At 50.1% G+C, this 24,027-nt stretch overlaps 1 protein-coding gene across 9 annotated transcripts in view; it reads left to right on the top strand.

Annotated features, from left to right (window-relative positions):
- The first annotated feature begins 306 nt into the window (after positions 1-306).
- Positions 307-24,027, top strand: part of LRRC7 (leucine rich repeat containing 7) — a 160,662-nt gene continuing 136,941 nt past the window's right edge. For all 9 annotated transcript variants that reach the window (XR_009964307.1, XM_062616113.1, XM_062616111.1 and 6 more), the window contains exon 1: positions 307-426. Coding sequence is in view for 8 of the 9 variants with exons in the window: in XM_062616113.1 (XP_062472097.1) it covers positions 402-426 (25 nt within the window). In the remaining variant the exon portion in view is untranslated. The remainder of the gene's footprint in view (positions 427-24,027) is intronic.

Below are 24,027 nucleotides of genomic sequence, written 5' to 3'. Positions count from 1 at the left end.
GGGAAGCCCCCGAGCCCCATCCGGAGCGGAGAGGCTGGATCCCGCCTCGCGGAGGGTTTTGGCGTCTCCCCCGAGGCGCGGGGATGCCTCGGCCGCGGCGAGGATGCTCCAACCACGGGGCGGGACGGGACCGGACCGGAGGGCTCCGCTCCGCCCCACATCGCACCGCGGGGAGGGCGCGGCCGCGACACGCCCCCTCCGCCCCTGCGCCGCCGCCGCCGAGCGCAGCGCGGGCGCGGAGCGCAGCGCAACGGAGCAGAACGGAGCGGAGCGGGACCCGCCCCGCCGCCGCCTTTGTGTCCGGGCGCCGCCCTGCGCTCGAGGGCGGGCTCAGCGCGGCGGGGCCGGCGGGAGCCGCGGGCAGCCCTCGGCGGCGGCCCCGGACCGCGGCTTGGCCGCGCATGGACGCGCGCTCCCGCCTGCACCGTGAGTACCGCCGGGCCGGGCCGGGCCGGGAAGGGAAGGGCGGAGGAGGGATGCTGGGGATGCTCCGCCGCCGCCCCCGGTGCGGGATGCCGTCGGGCTGCGGGTCCGCGGGGAGGGAGCGCCCGGGCTCCGCGGAGCCTCCGCCGAGGACAAAGGAGCGGCCGGAGCCGGGGCTCCCCGCGGGGGGCAGCCCCCGCGCTCGGTGCCGCCGCCTCCCCCGCTGTATTGCGCGATCGTTGCCTCCAACCTGCCCGGAGCGAGGCACCGCGCTCAGCGCCGCTCCTGAGGATTCTGCGCCCTTCCCAGTGCCCGCAGCTCCCTCCCGGAGCACCGCGGCTCGGGGCGGGGGGGAGGCGGTGAGGGACGGGGGGCAGCAGAGCCGTTGCCGCCCCCTGCCAGCCCCGGGCACCAGCTCGGACCGCTCCCGGGGACTCGGAGCGACCGCCCTGAGCCCGGGCAGCGGCTGCGCTGCGGGAGACGGGTCCCGGGGCATCGGTTCCCACGCTGGGATCTCCCGGGCCGGTCTCCAGGCACCGAGGGCAGAGGGGACAGCGGGTCCCAGGGGAGCCGAGGCACGGCTGGGTTTGAGCTGTATTTCTATGAGGCTGTGCCGGGGAAGGGTCGTGTCCGTGAAAGCACTGCTGGAAGTTCCTTGGTTTTTGGTGAGATTAAACCCAGCCACATGCCGGATGCTTCTGCCCATCGCTTCTCTTAAAGCCCTTCATTTTGGCTTTGCACACCTGTGGTTTCCAGCTAAACACGTGTGGTCCCCGGTATTGACCTCAGGTGTTGTGGGTAGTGATAACCCTCAGGAGTGGATGAGAGGCAGCTGAGGCATCTTCCTCATGGCTCCGTGACGAGAGAAGTGACTTCATCTGGTGGGTTCTGCCGTTAGAGGCCGTCCGCTTGCCATGGCAACCTCCGCCCGGGTGCTGCAGCCACCGCTGGGAAGTAGCAAACGAGTTGTCAGATAGGAGCAGCTGATTCCAGAGCCTGCATCCTTAGAGATAAATTGTGCATCCTGGAAAACGTGACCTCCTTTTCCAGATTATCGCTGTTGCCTCAGGTTGTAGGTGTAGGGAGGGGAATTTTCCTCCTGGGGAGGTCGTGGGGTTTTCTGTTCATGAAAGGTTTCTTCATTTCTCAAGCAGTGGTAATACTGTAATTCATTTGAAAACCATGTTAATGGTTGCAGTCAGATGCCTTGGTGTGAGCTTGATGTCCGTGTGAGCCTCAACGTTTGCTGCTGTTTGATGCGTAAAACTTTGATAAAAGAGTATTTTTAATTTATTTTTTTTCTGTGATACAAATAATAGGGAATACTTAAAACCCTGGGCTTACATCAGAGTGGTTTTGCAGTGGCTGGAGTGGCAGCAGCCACAGCCAGCTGCCCGCTGCTCCCGGTGGGAGCACACAGGGAGCCACAGTTTGGAAGCAGGGGATGTATAAAGGCTTCTTAATAATGCCTCTAAAAATGAGTGGAAATCGTAGCCGCTTACAAAATGGGATCTGCAAAGGGAGGTTTTCTGTTAGCTCTGGAATATCCCAAGGCAGCAGATGTGCATGCTGCTAAAGCCACAAAACTTCAGAATCCATGAGGAATTAACAGCCCCCTGGGGTATCTCCATCTGTACCAAGCTTTGGTTGTGTGCATTTGAAGCAGAGATGGTGGTGATGTGAGCAGAGTATTGAACTTCACCACAGACCACGAAAACTGGGATTAACCCCCGCTGGAGTGGGGCCAGCAGATGCTCCTGATGGAGCAGCCCCAGAGCCCCATGCCCATGGAGCTATCCCAAGCTCTGTTACATCCTCTGCCTGATGCCCAGTTCCACTGTGCCAGAGCTGCTGCCTGCGGGGCCATTCAGAGCTTGGGATGGGAGCAGGGAGCGATGTGAGCAGGGGTTCTTCAGTGCTCAGGAATGGTGAATTTAGGCTTTAGGTGTACAGTAATGACAGCCCCATCTCTGCTCTGCCAGTGGGTGAGGTGGGAGCAGCAGCTCCATCCCTGGGAGCCCTGGCCCGGGTCCTAGGTGGCCCTGCTGGGGCTGGGCTTGCTGTGGAGAGCTGGGAGTCAGACTTGTGTGAATGGGAGCAGGAGGAAATGCTTCCCTTTGGGCAGGGCCCCACTCACAGGCACTCATCTGCAGGCCCACAGATCACTGTCTGGGAGCCTGCAACAACGACCCTGTGATGTGCCGGGTAGGAACTGTTCCAGAAAGGGTCAGTGCTGCTTCATCCTATAAATGAATGCTCCCAGTAGCTCTGAGCTGAGTGCAGACCAAGCACCTCCATGTTGTAGGAAACCCTATTTAAAGCTTTGCAAGAGCCACCACCATGTGTCCTTGGTTTTCAGCTCAGCTCTCTCTAATTTTAGCGTGGTTTCTGCAGGCTTTAATTTGCCGGCACGGCAGATTGCATCAAACCCTGGGACAAGTCCTTCAGAACCGTAGCTGTTGGCCAGGTCAGTTTCTTTCCCTGGGAATGCAGAGACATCCTTTGTGTTTTACTGTGTGTCCTCACTGGGCAGGTGTAGTGTGACCTGCCCAGAAGTTATGGAGGAGCCAAAGGATGGGAGATGCGATGGCTGGGAAGGGAGAACACACTGGAAGGCTGTGGGTTAGGCTGGGCAGAGCCTTGTGGGAGAGGTCTGGGAGCCGGGAGGAGAAGCTGCTGTGGGTGGTTGGTAGCAAAGTGCAAAATCAGGGAAGTAAAGGAGCATAGAATCCAGACAGCTCGAGAGGTGCTTTGCTGAAGTGCAGTGTTAATGGATCAAGCTAGGGTGAATAGAGGAGAGAAAGCCATGAGCTCAGGAGGAGAACATTCTTCATCCCTTGGTTCACTTGTACCCAAAGAGAATGAATACATGGCTGCAGGAGGAGCTTATGGGAGGAAAAGGCCTTATTTGATTGTTCTCCTTGAATATTTTGCTGGGGAAAAGAGATGTAAATGAGAGCAAAGAAAACCTGAGGAGAACAAGTTTAACCCTTTACAAGTGTAGGAGAGAGCGGGCAGGGAAGGTGGGAGTGTGTCTCGCTTGGGTGAAGGATGGTGACGCTGTCTATTGAAATCCAATAAAGGAGATGTGTGGAATGCCGGAGGGTCTGCGTGAGCTGTGTGAATTCCTGGGGATGGGAAGCAGACACGGCTTTATGTCACATAGCTTGTCAGTCGTTACTGGTATTCAGTGATGTGCTTAGGATGTAAAGGCATCCCTGTGGAATCTCTGATGCTGGGTTTCTCACCGGAGTGTGATGCTTGGAAGATGTGACCCAGACTGTAAATAGAGCAATATTCCAGGTAGGAAACATGTATGGGAAGAACATTTGGGTACACAGGAATGTGAGGATCATGCTGTGTGGCATGGGGAGCAGCAGAGCAGAGTGTGCCCGTCTGCTCGCTGCCTGCAGGACTTGTGGGCTGTGGGCACTGACCTCAAGTCACGGAGCTGATGCTCCATACCCTGGAGAGCGCTGCTCCAGAGCAGGGAACTGAGTGGAATTTCAAGCTGTGGGGTTGTTTTTCAGTGGCTGATGTTAAAATACTGCTTGGTTGGTGGCTCTGTTTTGGTGCTAAATTTCCAGTTGACTTAGGGAAGATTATGGAAGAAAGATGATGGTGTGCCAGGAGGAAGGTGGCATTCCAGAAGCTGCCCGTGGTCCCAGTGGGTGTATTCCTCACTCGTGCTGTGTCTGGAGTTGCACAAGGGGCCACCATCAGAGCTGTCCTTCCGTTCTGCAGCGTGCATGGATTCACCTGTAACAGATGTTGGGTCTTGGTTGTGGTTGGAGGTGAACAGGCCCTGGTGGGACCTGAGCTGTGAGGCTCAGGATGTGCTGTGAGGAGGTGAGAGGAGCTGTTGTCAGGGGCCTGGCTGCCTTTGGTGGCCAAGGAGCAGAGCTGTGGCTGCAGGTCCCAGGGGCAGGACCTGGAGCTCAGGCTCCAGCTCTTCCCAGGTCAAACCCCACCAATCCCTCCCCTGCCTGCTTCTCCCGTGTCACCTTATTCCCCAATATACATAAACCCTCTCAATTCAAACACCGTATGTTCTGCTTCCAGCACTGTGTTCCCATCTTCTCTTCACTGTTGTTCTTCTCAGACCATGGAAAAGTCTTTCAGGCAGAGGCTCTTCACCCTGGTAGATGCTTTGTGAGATGTTTCTGCTCATTCTGACTCTTGACACAAGGGCTTGGACAAGCTGGAGCACCACTGACAGGAGGGAAATGTGGGGATGGTTCTGGAGCGATGCCTGGAGGCTGGGGGAGCTGGTGATGAAGGGGATGAGGCTGGGGAGTGGAACACGACACAGCATGAAGAGGCCTTTTGGTAGCTGGTGGGCAGCTGTGCTCCATGAGGCTGAAACCTGCTAAAGGTGTTGTTTGATGTCAGAGTCTTGTACCTCGTGTCTGGTTTTGCCTCGGGTGTTAGGTACGCTGAGCCAGCCCCATGGCGCGTGCGCTGGGCGTTTCCACCTCTGGGAATGCTGCAGCTTTGCTGTGGTTCCAGTAACAATCCCTGCATCTCAAAGCCTGAGCACTAAATTGGTGCCTTTCAGCAGTTCTCTCATTACGTGAGACATTTTCTGTACTTAACAAATGGTTCTTATTCCTGCCAGCGCCTCAGCCCGGTGTTTTAGGCCCGTGGGTGTCAGGGAACAGAACATATTTCTGTGTCTGTGACTGTGATCCCACACGTTGTCTTTAAGTGGGAAACTGTTCACAGCCCTTATATGGCGAGGGATCTTTTCCCAAACCCATCAGGTTTCTCCGGCAGCAGTAACGCCGCGCTGTCTCCTGGTGCTCTGCAGGCTGGATGCTGGTGATGAACCAGAAATAGGGAATGCTCCGTCTTCTTTTCCTGGCAAAAGTCACCTGCTCTGGCTTGCCATCCATTCAGGAATTGTTTCTAGAAATGCTTGATGGCTTCCAACAGCTAATCAGTGGGTAGGTGCCAAAATCGGAGATAAGGACCTGAGAGCAGCAAAGGTGCTGTTTCTGCTGAGGGCTGGGCATCTCTTCTTCATCTTCACTGAGTTTGCACACTCCTCCTCACATGCAGCCACTTGGACAGCAGGGTTGCAGCCTCCTGCCCATGCAGGCAGCCAAGCACTGCAGGAGAAGCGAAGGTGCCTGCATGTCACGGCACAGGGACACGTTGCAGAGGGACGTGCCGTGATTCCGGAAGGTGCCCTGCGTGTTGTGCAGTGAGCTTTGTGAGGTACATGAGTTACCCGAGCACCTCGTGATGTTCTGAATGGACGTCGGTGAGAGGCTGGCTACAGATTCATGAGCATGTGAAACGAAGGGTGAAGAGTCCTTCAGGGTGATGGAGGAGAGCCTCAGATGGATTACCCTCCAACAGATTTTGTTGAGGAATGCTCATTTTTGCATTAGGTATTCCTGCCCAGTGGCAGAACACCCCCAAATCCTCTTGGTTTATAACAGGAAGGCTTTGTGATGCTCGTAGTCATGCAATGAGAAGGAGGAAGAGATGTGAGGCTTCGCTCATGCTGGTTGCTGAGAAAGCCAGAGGTTGCGGATGGATGGATGGATGGATGGATGGATGGATGGATGGATGGATGGATGGATGGTGGATGTGCTGCCGCTGGAGCTGGCAGGAGCTGTGCCACGGTCCCCCAGCAGTGTGGCACAGTGCCACCTGCCTTTGGGGGCTCCTTGCCATATGGATGTTTCAGTTCAAAGCCCGTGTGGTCACCCAGCCGGGGTGTAAAGGCCACTCAGGTAGTGTGGATGGGAGAGAGGGAGAGCCTCCATGGGCATGGATGGTGCTACCTGTGGGTGAGCAGTGTCATCTCGTGAGCTTTCATGACCCCTTGTTTTGAGTAGCATCTGCATTGGTCCCCTCCTGCATGGCAAGAAGGGAAGGAGGTGGCCTAGTGTGGAGGCACGGAGGAGTGAGGATCTGTGGGGAGAGGAGAGCATCAGGTGGGTGCTGGGAAGCAGCTGGAGGTGCAGCCTGAACAGGAGTCCAGGATCCTCTTGTACTTCCTGGGCTCATGGTCGCATCCTGCATTGCTTTGGTAACCTTTGCATACTTTCTTCCTTTGCTCATCTGGGCTTTGACAGATTAGGAAGTACTGCTCCAAAGGCTCATTGTGCAGAATGTCCTGCACCTCTGTGTCCTTGGGATCTGGTAGACCCCTGAGTCCTATGACACAAGTCCCTGCAGGCATCCGGTGCTACCCATCTCCTGCTCTGAGGGAAGGATGTGTCTGATGCACAGCGCAGGGATGTACCTGCCTTAGGAGCCCTGTGGTGTCACCTGTGTGGAAGCTGTCATCCCCCCCGGCTCTGAGCACAGCAGAGATGCTGCTGTTGATTCACAGACACACTCCCTGCCTCATGAATTCAGGAGGTGTTGTGGTGCTGTGTCTGGGCAGGGAGATGAATCATTACAGCGCAGGTATTTAGTTATGGTGGTAGCAGTAACATCCCAAGGCTTAATAATTCTCTTGGAAGCTCCAGAACTGAGCAAAATTCATTTGTTCCCACAGGTGACAGGCTTGGTTTGTAAGGGGGGGTTCGAGTATCAAACCAAGCTGGATCAGAAATGCCATGGAAGTCTTTATGACTTTGAGTATCTTCTTGGAGTGGCAGTCAAGTAGAACCATCCCTTGCTTTCTGAAGGGAAGAAGCAATGGGAGCATTGAGCTGAACTTTAATGGTTTTTTGAGCAATGTTTTTTAGCAAATACTTAACAGAAGAACAGTTTACATGAGAGATGCTAGAACGTAGACGTGTTCTATTTGTAGTCATGTATTAATATGGTCTGTATAACAATGTGGTTTGTGGTTTTAAGTGTCACCTAGAACAGAGGGCTTGGCTCACAACCATCTCCAGGGCAAAGACAGTCTCCATGGGTTGTCCCAGACTTACACCCCGATGGGGAGCAATGGGAACAAACCTCAGTTACTATAGAACAATCACAGAATCCCAGACTGGTTTGTGTTGGAAGGGACCTGAGAGCTCATCCAGTTCCAACCCCTGCCACAGGCAGGAACACCTTCCACTAGAGCAGCTTGCTCCAAGCCCCGTCCAATCTGTTCACATGCACCTATTTGTAGTTTACCCAGGGCCATAAAACAGGGTTTTCGTTCTTTGTTGTTCCGTGGTTGCAGATGCTGCAGCAGTTTTCCAAGGGCTTTTCCTCCTGGTAAATCCATGTTTCAGGACTTCTGCAGAAGTATCTGTGAAAGAGGCCACACTAAAAATGACCAGTGCCACGCTGGCCTCTGGTAGCACATCACCCTTCGAATCTGTGCACAGAAACTCCTTTACCATAAGCATTCTGTGCGTTTCCCAAGGCTCCCCGGTGCCCGTGCATCGCTCTGCCGGGGAAGGGCATTCCTTTTAATGGGATGTCATTAGCACTCTGCTGCTGAATGATTATTTCCATTTATAATGGCAACAATATGTTAGCTTCCACAAGTTAAGAGCTGAGATCCTGGAGCTGCCAGTCAGCGCGCGAGGGCTGCTGGCGCTCTCTAATCATCGCTGCTATTTCTGGGTGGCCAGATTTAGCATAAATAGGTGTGATGCAAAGTGTCATTCCATATTTAGCCCTTGTCCAAGACATCTTAGTTTAGGAATGGTGCTTTTTGCATAAAATGAAGGAAGAAACTCAACCTGTATCCATGGGGAGGGTGGGGAAAACGAATCAAACCCCAGTTGTATCATTTGCTTCTCTCCACAGTTTTTCTTTAATTTGCCTGGCTCGCAGCATCTCCATGGCCTCCTCTGGCCTCGCTCCAACAGCTCCACGTCCCTCTTGTGCTGCTGCCCCAGAGCTGGATCAGGGTTGCAGGGGGGTCTCCCCAGAGCACAGCAGAGGGGCAGGATCCCCTCCCTGAGCTGCTGCTCACGCTCTGGGGGTGCAGCCCAGCACATGGGTGGCTTTCCAAGCGCATGGAGCTAAATGGGACTGTGTTGGTTGGCTCTGGTCTGTAGATGGCTTTAAAAATGCTGAGCTCTACAGCTCTTATTTTCTTACTCAGAGTTTGGACTTAGCATAGTCCTAAGGCTCCTTTATTCCCTTTGACAATGGTGTTTTGGGCCGTTGGTGTTTTTAACACCTTTCGCTATGGCATGTTGTGTGGCAGCAGAAGGGCTCTCTTGTGGTCACCTTCATTCTGTGTTCCAGTGCCCCCTCAGCCCCGCTGCCTTACCGCAGGGAGCAAAACCGGGGTAAGAGTAAGGAGGTGGGAGATGACTGTTGCCCAGGACTTGTAGCTCCTGCAACTGGGACATCATCCGTGGATTTGGATAAAGCAGGAGCAACCTCATCAGCGCTGGCTGTTGGCTTAGCCTGAGGTTAGATAAGTCTGAATTGCTCCTCTTGGGTTTGGTTCTGACTGGTCACCCTGAACTCGCGTGAGTACGTTGTGGTCACTTAGGGAGCAACTGCGCAGTAGCACAAACGTTCTGTGCTGTCAGGAGTTGTTCTCTGCTGCCAGATTTCTTTGGAGCCCTCGTTTTTGCACTGGAGATGACAGGGAGCTGCTCCCAATCCATCTTCTCCACGCCACCAGGGTTTGATGGATATCTATCATGTTTCTTCCCCCCCACTCATCTCTTTTATACACTGACCTACTTAGTGACTCTCCACAGAGGAGTCTGTACCTTCACCCATCCTTTTCATCCTATTCTGAGCATTTCTCGTATCTGGTATGTCCTTCCCTTCTATTTCAGTGAGGGGACCATTTCTTTATCCTTTAGAATAGCTCTGGGAAACCTTCAAGCAAAAGAAATCGGGTCCTTTCTGAAATACCTCACTTTTTTCTAGTCCATTAGTCTGAATGTGCTGACTTCGGCAGCATGGGGCGAGCAGCATGAAAAACATAACTGATATTAACAGAAATATAACATTAACAGAATATAACGAGTTTGTTCTTAATAAATGCTTACCTAAAATACAATACCTTGAAAGAGGGATGTTCATCGTTGACAAGAAAGGCAGACACACAATCATTATCTTGCTAATGAACTGGTAAGTCTGACTATTAAATCATGTACAGGAGCTACCTCTGAGCTCCCCTCTGAGCTCCTCTTCAACCTCCTTCTCCATCCAGTTGACAGTAAGAAAAAGTGCTTTAGCACTGAGTGCAAAATACATTGTCAGCCCTTGTCCCTAACACCCGGTATGTGTGTGTGTATGTATATATGAATATAGATTTGTATTAATGCATGCCTGAAAATCTGAAATCACCCTGCTCATAGAGGCTGCTCCGTCCCCACAACAGGAGAAGCCCTGGAAATTTTCATCAAGTAAAATGCAAACCATTAAGGAGTTTTATGACTATCAAATCCTTCATCAGTGGGGGGCCAGGGTTTCATTTTTACCTCCTGTGGCTTCTCCATTCCCTCTGGAGGAAGTGTAATGGAATGAAGGATGTGTAGCGGAATGAAGGATTTGTAGTGGAATAAATTGTGCTGGAGCAGGTTACACTGGGATTGGGGTGAGCAGAGCGTGTTTCAGGTGATATGTGTGTTTAGGAGGTGTCATCGTATTCATGTATTCGGCAGGAGGCAGTGGCTGAAGGCAGGGACTCCATGCAGCAGCATGGAAGCAAATGGCACAGTGAAGAAGTCTTGGGGCTGAGCTGTTTCCTCCTCCAAAGAGCATTAGTGTTCCTTGTATTGCAGAAGAGAAGGGTCTGCTTCGGCTGGGTCTCTTTGCATGTGGGTCTCCTTGGGCTGTGTTCAGTGTCCTCAGACTCGGGGTGAAGGGGAGGTTGCACCTCAATGCTGTGTGTCCCAAAGGCCCCTTTGAGGCACAGTTTCATAGCAACCCAGTTGCTATTTCAGGGCATTTATAAGCAACTGGAGACCAGTAACAAGTGGTGTCCCTCAGGGGTCGGTGTTGGGACCGGTCTTGTTTAACATCTTTGTCGCTGCCATGGACAGTGGGATTGAGCGCGCCCTCAGCAAGTTTGCCGATGACACCAGGATGTGTGGTTCTTTTGATACCCGGACGTGAAGGAATGCCATCCAGAGGGACCTTGACACGCTTGTATGGTGGGCTGATGCCAACCTCATGAAGTTTAACCATGCCAAGTGCAAGGTCCTACACCTGGGTGGGAGCAATCCCAGGCACAGCTACAGGTTGGGCAGAGAAGAGATTCAGAGCAGCCCAAGGAGAGGGACTTGGGGGTGTTGGTTGATGAGAAAATGAACATGAGCCGGCTTCAGTGTGCGCTCGCAGCCCAGAAACCAACCGTATCCTGGGCTGCATCCAAAGGAGCGTGACCAGCAGGGCGAAGGAGGTGATCCTGCCCCTCTGCTCTGCTCTTGTGAGACCTCACCTGGAGCATTGTGTGCAGTTCTGGTGTCCTCAACATAAAAAGGACATGGAACTGTTGGAACAAGTCCAGAGGAGGCCACGAGGATGCTCAGGGGCTGGAGCACCTCCTGTATGAAGACAGGCTGAGGAAGTTGGGGCTGTTCAGCCTGGAGAAGAGAAGCTGCGTGGAGACCTCAGAGCAGCCTTCCAGTGTCTGAAGGGGGCCTATAGGGATGCTGGGGAGGGACTCTTCATTAGGGACTGTAGTGACAGGACAAGGGGTAACGGGTTCAAACTGAAACAGGGGAAGTTTAGATTGGATCTAAGGAAGAAATTCTTTCCTGTGAGGGTGGTGAGGCACTGGAATGGGTTGCCCAGGGAGGTTGTGAATGCTCCATCCCTGGCAGTGTTCAAGGCCAGGTTGGACAAGGCCTTGGGCGAGATGATTTAGCATAAGGTGTCCCTGCCCATGTCAGGGGGGGTTGGAACTGGATGGTCTTGAGGTCCTTTCCATCCCTAACTATTCTATGATTCTAACTTGATTTTCCCTGTAAGCCCTCAGTGCACAGAGGCTGCTGCAGAGCCCTGCACTCTCCTGCTCTCCCTGGAGCATGGCAGGTACCGGCTGCATGCCTTAGGGGTGGCTTTGCAAAGACCCAAAGGCAGAGCTGCTCCCTGGGGAGGAGCTGCAGGGGTGGATGCTGGCTCTTGGAAAGCTGCTTAAGGGCAGGTTTCTTCTTTTCAAGTCTGCCTGAGGCATCTCCATGAAAAGATCAATCTGTTCAGGCAAACAAGGGTTCTTCCAGACCTGCTCTGTGCTGCTCCAGGAGAAACCTTCCACATCTTGCTCAGCCTGGAGAAAGAACAGCTCCAATGCCTAAAGGGGCTACAAGAAACCTGGAGAGGGGCTTGGGACAAGGGCCTGTAGGGACAGGCCAAGGGGAATGGCTTGAACCTGCCAGAGGGGAGATTGAGATTACATTGGTCTGTGATTCTATGGTCTGCCAGACTTCAGGTCCTGAACTGAATTTTCCCAGTTTATTGCTTCCCTGATAAATATTTTCTTCTCACGAGTGTTAAAAGTAGAGGGGGGAACCCACAGTTCTCCACCAAGGACCGTAACTTCTGATGGTTCCATTTGTCTACTTTTGTTGTGATTTCGTTTTGTAGAGTCACAGAACCCCAGCCTGGTTTCTGTTGGAAGGGATCTTAAAGCTCCTCCAGCTCCAACCCCTGCCACGGGCAGGGACCCCTTCCACTGGAGCAGCTTGCTCCAAGCCCCTGTGTCCAACCTGGCCTTGAACACTGCCAGGGATGGGGCAGCCACAGCTTCTCTGGGCACCCTGTGCCAGCGCCTCAGCACCCTCCCAGGGAAGAGCTTCTGCCTAAGAGCTCAGCTCAGTTTCAACCAACTTTTCTCTAAGAAAACGCAGAGGAAAAACTGAAACCCTTTTTTTGTGGTGATTGCTGTGGCTTTGAAGACATTTTCTGTGTTATTTCCTGACCACTGAGGACCTCATGTTCATGGCTAAGAGCAGAGATCAGCCAGAGCCTTGCAGCAGACCCAAGGGCAGGTGTCGGATGTGCAGGTATGTAGAGCACGTTGCAGCGGTGAAGCAAGGAGCTCTTGCAAAGTAATAGTGGAAGGCACCAGCTACAAAGTCCTTTAGCATCCCTGGTGCAAGGCTGTGCTTCAGAAGGCTTTTTGAGATGAACTGCTTACAGAAGGGCAGTGACCAGCCCTGGGTTGCAGGAGGTGAAGCAGATTCTGGTTTGCTGCTGTGCTGAGGCTTTTGCACTGTATTTTCCTGCTTGAACCAGAGAGGAGCAGAAAGTGTGCTTGGAAATTGCATGGTGGAAAAAGCTATTAATATTAAGGCACTTTCTCTTGTTTTCAGCTGTGAACTGTAATTTACTATGATTATTTGTTTCCTAATAAATTGTGTGTAGCTCATCTCGGCATCAAAACACATTAAGCTCTTTGCTCTGATGTCTGTTATGCAGGCTAATTTAATTCATCTTTGAAAGGAGTTTATGACCAGATGCATGAGATTTGACTCCGAGATATCATGTGCTTGTCCTCTCTGTCTGGATATACCCAGAAGGTCAAATCCTGCTCCTTTTTATCCTCATAATTTAATTGAAGTCAAGAGAGCTGCACAGGTACTAACAAAAGTACACTCATTAGATAGTGTTGTATGGGAAGGTTTGAATTTCAAGTGAGGATGGTAGTGTGTGAATGGATTGGAGAAAGCTATCCACTGGTGTTTGTCTTACAAAAGCTTTCAACGTTTCAGTTGTAGCAGCTCCTGTTTAGCTAATGGGATTAAAATAGGGATTTTAAATCTAAATAGAAATAAAATACAGAGTAGTGACACCATTTAACTGCAGCCGTAACGTGAATGCTATTATTAATTAGTGACAAAAGCTTATGAACATGACACTGTTGTGGAGTGTTTTCTATTAAGATACTTTGAAAGCAAAGATAGTCCACAGCTAAACAGGCTTTAAGGTCGCTCTCCCACTTGTTGTCTCTCTATTTTTCTGCTCTATTTGCTTATCTTCCCAAACTGTGATGGGACAAATTCTGCTCTCAGTTATTACCACTGGGAGCTGGTGCTAAGTTTGGGTGTGCAAAGCAGAGGTTTGTCCCAGGCCCCAGGGAGCAGTGAGCTGATGGGATGCACTGGCCTTTGGGGCTGCATCAGTTTCAAACCCCACCTGAGAACTTCGGGTTCAGAAGATGGCCATCACTGTGGGTACCACTGAGGGGGTCAGGAGCCCTATGAGGGCCCAACAGACCCCAGGCAAGTGCATCAATGTGAGATAATGGGTCAGCTCGCATGCTGCGGTCCAAACCGACCCTGGTTTTGCCTGTGTTGTGCCAGCTCTGGCCCAGCAGCGTTCGAGGAGTCGGTTTGGGTGGTTTGACACCCACCCGACAAAAATACCCTGTGTCAGTATGTGTGTAATCGCGTTCTTGTTGGGGAAGAAAATAGAGCTGAAGGTGCTGTGCTGCTGCATCCTCGCAGCTTCTCCTACTCATGGTGTCGGCAGCCAAGCAGGGGCAGAATGAGACGGAGCTCGGTGGTTCCACAAGGAAATAATTTATAAACAGCCTTAAAGCAAAGCATGCCAAGGAAGAAAACTGGGTCTTCTGCAGTGCAGTAATGGCTTTGTAATGGAGTTCCAGGAGCAAAAACTTCAGTTTTATGATATTTTTGCATCTTAAGTATTTGTGATGCGATTGCCAGCAAGATGAGCAAAAGCCAGATTTATTCCTGGTGGTTCTAAGAGTCCTGTAACAGTGTGTATTTAGTGGTGTGCAATAGATATAAAGCAACTTACACTACACAACAGTAATGGAAGTACATCAGAGATCAGTTAGGTTGCTAAAATGTCTTAGACAGTATTTAAGGGCATACTCTTGAATATATCTTGGTTTTATGTTTTGTCCTGAACGTTGCTGGGTTCCTTGCATCTAGGAACTGCTGTGTCTATCCTTAAGAATCGTAGCATCAACCAGGCTGGAAAAGACCTTTGAGATCATCAAGTCCAATTCTTTACCTTCCCCTTTCACTACCGTAAATCCAGTTATTTCTTTGGAGTTACCCATAATTGCAGCTCTGTAATTCATGATGAAAGGGGGTATAGGAGCCCATAGTGAATGCAGAGCAATGTGCAGGCAGCCCATGAGTTGCATAGAATGAGGCCCCCGCTCTGCTTTCCTTGATGGTAAATGTAACTTAGGGGTTGCTTGCTGAGCGTGGCACAGAAAGCAGAGCTGAATTCTCTGCTTTCACCCGTGTTGAGCTGGGGAGGATTCAGGTCTTAGGCCCAAACCTCGTGGTGAAAGTCCCAGGATCAGGCAGAGAAGCTCTCAGCTCTGAGAAGGACCTGCAGGTCCAGATGATTTATGGTCCATCCTTTGAGCAAACTTGGTGTCTCATGGATGGTTACAGCAGTGGATAATGTCTTGCATTTTGATGTTGCTGTTTTTCTGGGCTTTGTTGTGTTCTTGCAAGCGTGTGATGGCTTAAGTTAAAAGAACTCCCAAACAGCTTAATTCTTTCCCTAAAACCATTGAGGAAAAGAGGAAATTCTGAGTCACTTCGTGCTTTCAGCATCACGAACACAAACTGGATCCTGATCCAAAGGTTCCCTGAGACCACGAAAGCTTGCATCAACTTGCATGAGATGTGAATGCGGCTGCCAGAGCGTATGTGTTGAGCACAGCTTTATCAGGGGTTTTCTTCTGCACAGAGCTAATACGGGGTTTTAACGGGCTGATATTTGTACTGTACATGGTACATAGTGTAATGGAAGTATACAAACGCAGGTGAGGGATCATTCTGGGATGTCTTTCACTGTTTCAAAAGCTATTCTGCACAGTGCCATGCCCTGATATTTCATTTTATGCTCCAAAGTTGTGTTTGGCAACACCAATTAGAGCAGCTCCATGTGATGAAACCAAGTGTCCGTGATGGGGAAAGCCAGTCTGGTTTGAGAGTTGGGTGTGGTGGAAGGGAAGGTTGTGGGTTTTTAACCAGAGATTGGCAAAAGTACTTTGATGCGCAGCAAAAAAATGACAGGAAAAGGGGGAAAACCTCCCCCAAACCCCTGGAATGTGTTTGATCTGGAGAGGTGGGCAAACCAGGGCAAGTGACTGATGAGGCAGAGCAGCTCTGCTGCTGGGCTGGAGCTCCCCAGCCAGCATCCAGCCTTCACGTGGAGGAGTCTGCACCCGTGGTGCCTGCAGAGGATTTCCACACCATTGGAGTTACATCAAGTACTCGCCCACTGCCTTTGCATTAGATTGGCACAGATGAGCTTGTTTGTTGGTGTTTACTGGTACAGAACAGCTCGAAAAGCTTCGTCATTGGACTTCTCTGGTGAGATCTTTAAATAGCAACAGGCATCATCATCTTATGCACCAGAGCGAGCGATGACCAGAGCTAATCAAAGCAGAGCCACAGGCCAGTTCAGTGTGGATAGTGAAGTGTCTTCAAGCAGTCCCACAGACGTTGCTGCGCGAGGGCTCGCCTTGGCCTTCCCACAGCTTCTGAGCACAGCTCCAAAGACAAGTGTATTGATTCTTGGCTGATATTTAGCACACAGGCTCGCGAGTTTTTGTTGGCATAACTAGGTTTTCATAGAGGACAACTACTGGCTGAGATCTTTAGGTACATTAAAATAACGGTGCTTTCAAGCATCGTCTTAAAGGGCTTTGTGGCAAAGGTAAGCATTTTTGTCAGAAGTGGCAGTAATATGGTTGATCCATAGTGTGGCTGATCCACAATGCATCCATTAACGTGTGGTGGGCTGCAGGACACCCCTCTGCCCCTGATTTTGGTTTATATCCTATGAAAGCCAGCTTGCCTTTCCCATTCTCCTTGCAGAATGCAGTTGGCAAAGGCATGTTGTGGATGTTGGGACAAGAGCCAAGTGGCATGGGAGCAAGACACACTGGGATCTGCCTCGTGGTGCTGCAGGGCTGTGCTTGGTGTGGCTGAGGCAGGGCTGCACTGATGATGACTGCCTGGCCCTGCTGCGTCGGGTAGCACCGCAGAGGTGTGCCCTGTAATTGCTTGGTTTCGTAACTTGTGACCTGAAGCACTTAACTTGTGGTATCTTCCATGGTGTGGCTGAAGAGGAATTCATTTGCTTTCAGTAGTTTCAGTTTGGGTTTTTTTTTTATCTTCTATTGAGGGAGTGAAAAGCATTTTCTCTCTTGCTAAAAGATTAGCAGCAAAAGCCTCTGGAATGCATTGGTAAGGACTTCAGCTTTAATAAACTGCTTCCAGGGGTCTTGCTTTAGCTGTGCTCAACCTTAAACTGAGTCTGAAATGCCAAAGTCGTGGAATCCCAGCCTGGTTTGTGTTGGAAGGGACCTTAAAGCCCATCCAGCTCCAACCCCTGCCACGGGCAGGGACCCCTTCCACCAGAGCAGCTTGCTCCAAGCCCCTGTGTCCAACCTGGCCTTGAACACTGCCAGGGATGGGGCAGCCACAGCTTCTCTGGGCACCCTGTGCCAGCGCCTCAGCACCCTCACAGGGAGCACGATGGAGGAGTCCAGAAGAGCCTGACAGGCACTAGTGATGGTATCTCTGATGAGGATAATTTTTAAATCTGTGTTTGTCCAAATGGAAAAAGGCAAAATGAAAATTCCTCTTTAAGCTTTTCAAGGGTTATTATCTGTAAGGCAAAGTGTCTGAAGACCATCTACAAACAAATAACATCTCCACATGGGCAATAAAGTGTTTATGGATAAAAATGTATAATTACCTGAAATTTGGGCGACTGCAGGTTACTGATCCTGCTATGTACAATGTGCAGCCACAAAGACTTGATAACCTCTGTGCGAGGGGATGTAAACTGCAGTGAAAAGAAAAACCTTCAACTGCCCTTGAACACTTGGACACCAGTGTATGTCCTCTGCTGCCATCATTCCCACCATTTTCCTTCTAGGATGCTGCATCTGTCAAAGAGAAGCAACTGGAAGAAGCATCACAAAAAGCCAGTAGTGTAAAAACCTGGAATATTTGTACTGGATCCATAGCACTGGCAGCTTGCAGACTGAGTGCTTGTCTTCAGCAGGCCATGGGATGCCTGGGCTTTATGGCCTGCCTGCTGTTCCCAGTGTGGAAAGTCATCTGCTACCACTAAAACCATTTATCAAGGCCTGGCAAACGGAAAAGATGAGTGATCACATCATAATGCTTGCTTTCATGGCCTAGAGATGCCACTGTGATTTAATCATTTTCCTAAGTTAGTTATTATCGCACCCGTAGGTCTCCACTGCTCCAGGCACCGTCCCAGGTGAAATGAAGCTGCAAATTAGAGCAGCGTGAGCCTTGGTTGGGCCTGAGCTGTTACTGTGCCTGGAGAGGGGCCTGGCTCCAAGAGTGAGCAATCTGGCTCATAATTAGTATTAAGAGGGAAATCAAAAGGAGGAGACAGGTCACCTTATGCACACAGGCTCATGGCCACCGAGCCCTAAACGTTTGCTGTCACACAGAGGACCAACATTTGTCACTCTTAAGGGCGATGACTGCAGGACACAGCATGTTAAAGGCACGCAGGCGAGTAGACACCTATTGCCAGGCATGGTTTTGTAGGCAGAGACCACTCAAAACAAGGACAGATATCACAGCTTAGTCCCGTTGCTTATGGATAGTGCCTAACCCAAGTATTTCTGTGTGGATGCGTCTAATTTTCAGCTTCTAGGATGCCATACACTAAAATGATGAGATTATTACTATCTTACATGAATATCTACTGTCTAAAGTTAAGGTACTTTAACTTTTACACACCTTTCTAGACATTAGTCCATAATGGCAGATTTACCAAGCACCTCTTCTGCTCTTTAGGTAGGTAAGGCACCGTCGTCATTTCAGGGTATTATAGGACTATTACTGCTAATTCCATAACTCATACCCTCTATGAATCAGAGTAAACAGCACTAACAGTAACTGATGTTTTGTTTGGCTGGGAAATGTTAACTGCTTTCAGTGGGGTGTTTTACTTATTTGTGTTAGATTTTCCCCTTTCAAAAGGCACAAAACCCCCACTTGTTCCATAGGCTTCTTGCTTCCCTGTGAAGGTGGCGAGGCACTGGCACAGGTTTCTATGAGTCTGTGTTTACTCTCTGCTGGGTGGTTCATTTTACTATGAGAATGAGAATTCATCTTTCTTCAGAAACACTGAGAACGTAAATAACATCCGTTTAGACGTGGCAGGGGGGTTGGAACTAGATGATCTTAAGGTCCTTTCCGACCCTGACCTATGATTCTATGGTTAATGGTGTTTAAGGAAGCGAGGGGCCTCACCTTGCTATTTCACTGTAGGTTACAGTGGCATTAAAACCGAAGGCAACAGGAGAGCCTGATTCCACCTGCGTGGCTTGAGGAGGTTCATGCTTTCCGTGTGGAGCACTGTGGGGTTGGTTGGTGCTTGTGATGCAGGACCACGCTGCGGGCAGGCAGCGCCTGCTCCCGCTGCGCCTCAGAGGGAAGGCAGATAAGGCAAAGCTGGCATGGGCTCTCAGCTCTCGTGGAATGCAGCCACGGAGTGACAGTTGTCGTCTTGCCCACGCTGCTGCTCAGTCGTATCCATTTCCCTGACCTTTTATCTCCACCTTCCTCAACGGGGAAGCGCCGTGAGCCACGAGGAGCCGGCAGCTGTGGGAAACCCTTGAAGTGCTGCCAATGAGTTCGAGGAGATGAGAGTTAAGTCTTTTCCCTGTTCCTAGCGCTGTGCTCGTCTCCTGATTAGCGATTCAGACCCGCGTTCTGCTCCTCTTCATCCCGATACAGGCTCGTTTATGTAACTCCTCTTGGGCTGGCACTGCTGCCTGTCTGTCAGAGCGGGTGCTGGAGCAGCATGAAGACACGCTCTTCAAAAGCCTGTCTTAAGCTCTTGCATAAGGCAGAGCTTATTTCCAAACTGGGGGTGCAGTGAGTGAGTATCTGAGGAGCCTGAGCCCATGTGCTTCAGCGGTTGGGTTTGGGGGCTGTTGTTTTAAAGCACGTTGGCATCAGCAGGCACTTGCCTGCAGATCAGTCTGGATTCTTTCCACCAGCTGGAGCCTTTCCAGTCTGGTCAGGCTGACCTTTGTTTATTGTACGTTGGACGTGTGTTTCTCTGTGCTTGACAACTGAATGACAGTTTTATTCATCCCTGTAAGTGGATGAGGCTGTAAGGGTAAGATTAAACCTAAGGCCAGTCATTTTACATATCCTGAGACCTTTCCCCCTGAAATGATGGTTGTGCCTTCTACTGCAGCTCAGCAATCCCGAGAGTGGGAGGAGGAAGGATCCAGAACGAACAGGGTAATATTTAAGCACAGTTGAAATGCCAGCTTGTGGCCTAACACAGCTCACCGTTGCAGTAACAATACCTGCAGCTGATGGACTTCTTATGACCCTAAACATTTGCTATGTAAGCATTTAAAGAGCTTCAGAAGGAATCCTCGGCCACTGTGAGCGTCCCTGAAAGGCTTTGTTCATTTTGATAACTTACAGTCTTGCTTCCAGTCTCACTGGTTTTAAAAAAGCACTTCCCAGTTTGGGTCAAAGGAATCTTGTAGGAGAAGTGAAATCACTATAAAAAGCGTGTTATGAAGTCTTAGGGGTTAGATGTTTAATTTGTTTCATTTGTTAATCAGAGGAGTGTGGATTAATTAAACTTCCTATTCACATATGTAGGATTTATTTTAGCTGATGAATCTCTAAGAAAACGCTTGGCAATGTGTCAGCATCTCCTCTGGCTCTGTGAAAGGAAAATACATGGACTTAAATAGAATTACAGAGGGAAGGCATCAATAGCTCTGTCCTTCATCCTGCTGGGCAAAAAGCACAGTGAAAGGGAAACTCTTCTTCAGGGGAAGGCTGTGATAATCAGCCTGTGGTGATACTGCAGCTTCTTTGAATTTCCTTATTCACTCTCCTCTCAAGCCAAGTGGATGCATCTTATCCTCCATATAGTCACAATTAACTAAAACCCTATAGCCCTGCTGAGCACATCTGAGCATTTGTCACTGCTTTTAATTGACTTCTCCAGCATCAGTGTGACTTGGGCAGCTTTCCTGTAGTCCCCGTGCTTTGAACGTTGCTTTTTCTGCTAACATTTCACATTCGAGGTTTAATCTCTTGCAGCTTTATTAGGGAGAAATCAGCTTCTGCAGGAACTGAGCTGTGGCAAACGGGTGTTTGGATCTTATCCCAATTCAGAAGAGCGATGCTGTCGTGGCCGGTGCTTTGGAGTGTGGGTCTCATGAATATACCCTGTGCTGCCTGGTTCATGGGAACAGCTTCTTCCTGTGGAAGATGGACCAGCTGCAGGGGGCACAGGCAGAACAGGCTGATGGTTTTACTCTCATTTTGTATTCCAGAGGTTCTAATACTCCAAACAAATCCTGCTTCCTGCTCTCCCAGGGCCATACTGCAGAGCAGAGGCCAGACAGGAGCTGGGGCTCTCGTCCCTTTGAGTTTCTCTGCTGTGTTTGACCACATTAGCTCATTCCCCCATGTTGCTTGGCTGTACTGAGCAGTTGGATACTGGTACTTTTTTTGCCCTCTGTTTGGCCATGTTGTTGTTTGCTTGCTCCCTCCTGTTCAGCCAAGGGCTGCTGCCTGCTCCTTCGGTTGTTTTCAGCTCAGCTGGTTTTGATTCACTTGCACAGAAATGATTTCATGTCTTCTTAAATCTTTGGATGAGAGGTAAAGTAACAAAGGGCCCCAAACTGGGACCTGGATTAGAACCACGCTCCTCCTGCAGAGGTTCCCCAGGCTTCTTTTCTAAACTTTTCTTTTATGAGTTTCCAGTCAATTTAGTGTAATACACCCATTATAACATCCTGAGTTCTCAAAGGCTGTGCAGTAGTAAATCCAGTGCCTGCTGAATTATGTTGCTTTACCACTGGTCCTGTTGTCCCCCCTACCAGTAATCCCATCAGAAGAAATTTGCTAGGCTGGTTTGACACTGCATTTTTTGGTACACACGTGTGCTGGCATTAGTTTTATTAAGCTGCTGTAATTCGTCATAAATAGTGCTGTGCATTGCTTATTCCATTACATTGTGCAGGATCAGTGTCAAACTGACAGGCCTGTAACTGCTCAGATTATCCCATTTTCTCTATTAATCACTTGGTACAGCAGCTGCCTGGTCCATTCTGATCCTCCTTGCTGAGGACGTGCAGTATGTCACGCAAGAGGTTCTTGTAATTCCACCTGTGACCAAATCATTGGTGGTCTTAGAACACAAGTAAAGGCTCCAGATATCACAGAACCCCAGCCTGGTTTGTGTTGGAAGGGACCTTAAAGCTCACCCAGCTCCAACCCCTGCCACGGGCAGGGACCCCTTCCACTGGAGCAGCTTGCTCCAAGCCCCTGTGTCCAACCTGGCCTTGAGCACTGCCAGGGATGGGGCAGCCACAGCTTCTCTGGGCACCCTGTGCCAGCGCCTCAGCACCCTCACAGGGAAGAGCTTCTGCCTAAGAGCTCAGCTCAGTCTCTAGAAAAGAAGGCCCAGTATGAAGGAGAAATGTGCAGAGAAGCTTGGCCTGGGCTGTCCTGGTGGTTCTTGCTGCAATAAACCCCAGCAGATCCTGTTAATACTCATGAAGCCAATGCTGGAACGCTACAGATGCATCAACGTGTTCACAGCTCAGTACATGATCAGTGTTTTACTCCTAGGTTTCTTCCCAAAATATTGGCTGTGGGCAGCAGGACGGCCATTTGGCCTGGGCACTTCTGACTCCTATTTGAAAGCGAGCTAATTCCTGCAGAACATGGAAAACCGGGCTCACCTAGGGTGTGATCCCAGCCAGAGCTGCTTTGTCAGTGCTGGAAACAGCCCCAGCCTGGCTTTGTCTGCTCACCTCCTGCCTGGCCGCTGCTCCTCACTGAGGCTTCATCTCCCAACAGAAGGCTACTTTTCTTGGGATGATTTGTCCCAGGTTATTTGCAGGATATACACAAGAGCAGCAAAAGGGGATGCTATTTCCTGGCAACGCATAAGAAGATGTAATGTTATTTACAGATTTATACAGGCCATGTCATTGTGTTTGCTTACTTACAAGGAGAGCAATTCATCACCACTCAGCAGTAAGGGAAGGGGCAGCAGCTATTGAGCTATCATTTGATTCTTAATATTTCTGGTTGGCAATTTGTCAGGGCATTAATACTGTAAAATGTCATTTTTCTGAATGTGAACGACTCTGTAATGAAATGGCTTTTGGGGCTGATTTTACACACTGGCCTTGTACTGTGGGGAAATTCAGGCTTCCTCAGCTGTTTATGGCTTTCATCTCCTGAGCCATTGCCAGATCTGCAAGATAAGAAAATCTATTTTAAGAAAGGAAGAGAAATCCCCACTGCTGTACAGAGACTGTGGAAATGTCTTCCAGCTGATGCAGGGCTGTGCTGAGGTGCTCTTGATGCACCAGGGCAAGACTGTCTGCCTTTGTGCTGTGTGTGGTGAAACTCAAAGGGATGTAAAGCTGATGCTCTGGTTGGTCTGCTGGAATAATTTAATTTGGGAGTCCACTCTTATGCCAATTGCTCTTGTTCAGAAAAGCCTTTCAGGCAGTTGGAGCCTGCCATAGCAAAGAGCTGTTACTTGGGAATGAATGTCCTGTAGTGACAGGACAAGGGGGAATGGCTTCAAGATGAAAAAGGGTAGGTTTAGATTAGACATTGGGAAGAAGTTCTTCCCAGCCCTGTGGCTGCATCAGGGGCTCAGAAAATGCGGACACATGGATGTCCTTCACTGATGGAGAGCGCTGTATCGTTGTGTATGAGGAGGCTCTTAGGTTTTGTGTACAGAGACTGCCATCCTGAATGCTGCTGTGTGATCAGGCTTGTTCGGAGCAGCAGTAGAAGGAAGGCCTGGGGGTGACTCTGGGCTGGTGGCTCATAACACATCGCTGCTCCATGCAGCCTCGGGATGGGAAGACTTGCAGTGCTGTGCCTCTGCTCTTGGTTTGCTGAAGGCTGGGGATGTCGCTGTGCTGCAGGGGTGATAAATGGGATGCTTCCAAAATAGGGATGTTTCTCAGCAGGCTTCTTGTGGCAGAATGAGCCATGAAACAGGCAAAAGCTGCTGGGGTAGGGGCTGCCGCAGGGAATGTGGTGATAGAGAAGTCGCTGAATTCCACGCTCATCATTGCTCTTCATTGTGGACGATGTCTCTGAAGGACTGGAGATTAGGAGTGTGTTAAACTGTGTGTTGAGGGGTTCTTCTCGTGGCATGTTTCTGTAGTGCTCTGAGAGTCTTGCAGTGCTGAGGGGAGCAAGAACACCGTTTAAACCGCAGCAAGTTTGCCAGTTACAGACTACGATAGGGATGTGATCTCAGAGCAGCTCCAGGGAAAGGGAATGTGTTCTTTTTACCTTTGCATTTTGTAACTGTGCAGCTGAGACCAAGGGAAGGGAGGAGGAAACTTCACCTGACTGCATGCGAGAGGAAACCAGTCTCTTATTGCCATTGTGCTTGGAAATGCAGCTCATTGCTGGCGTTTCTGTAAGATGGAAGAGAGGAGAGGTTCCTGGAGGAAAAAAAGGAATTATGTACTGGTTTTACTTATTTATTCCCTTGCCCAAAGAGAAGATAACCTCAGAATGTGCCTACGAGTTACGTAGAGGAGATTCCTTGGAGTGATTTCAGATAACTGTTCTGGTTAAATACAGTGTACATGGGACATTTGTCTGGTTTATTTTAATCATTTCATCCTTTGTTTCAAGTTTTGCTCTTCAGCTATGCTTAAATGTTAATCAGGCTGACAATGTAAATGAAGTTTCA

The sequence above is a fragment of the Pezoporus occidentalis genome, unplaced genomic scaffold (assembly GCF_034315485.1).
Source record: "Pezoporus occidentalis ecotype Australia unplaced genomic scaffold, CSIRO_AGI_Poc_V1 ctg188, whole genome shotgun sequence".
Classification (NCBI taxonomy): domain Eukaryota; kingdom Metazoa; phylum Chordata; class Aves; order Psittaciformes; family Psittacidae; genus Pezoporus; species Pezoporus occidentalis.
The sequence above is the reverse complement of the archived record's forward strand: the minus strand, read 5'-3'. Positions and strand labels throughout refer to the sequence as shown.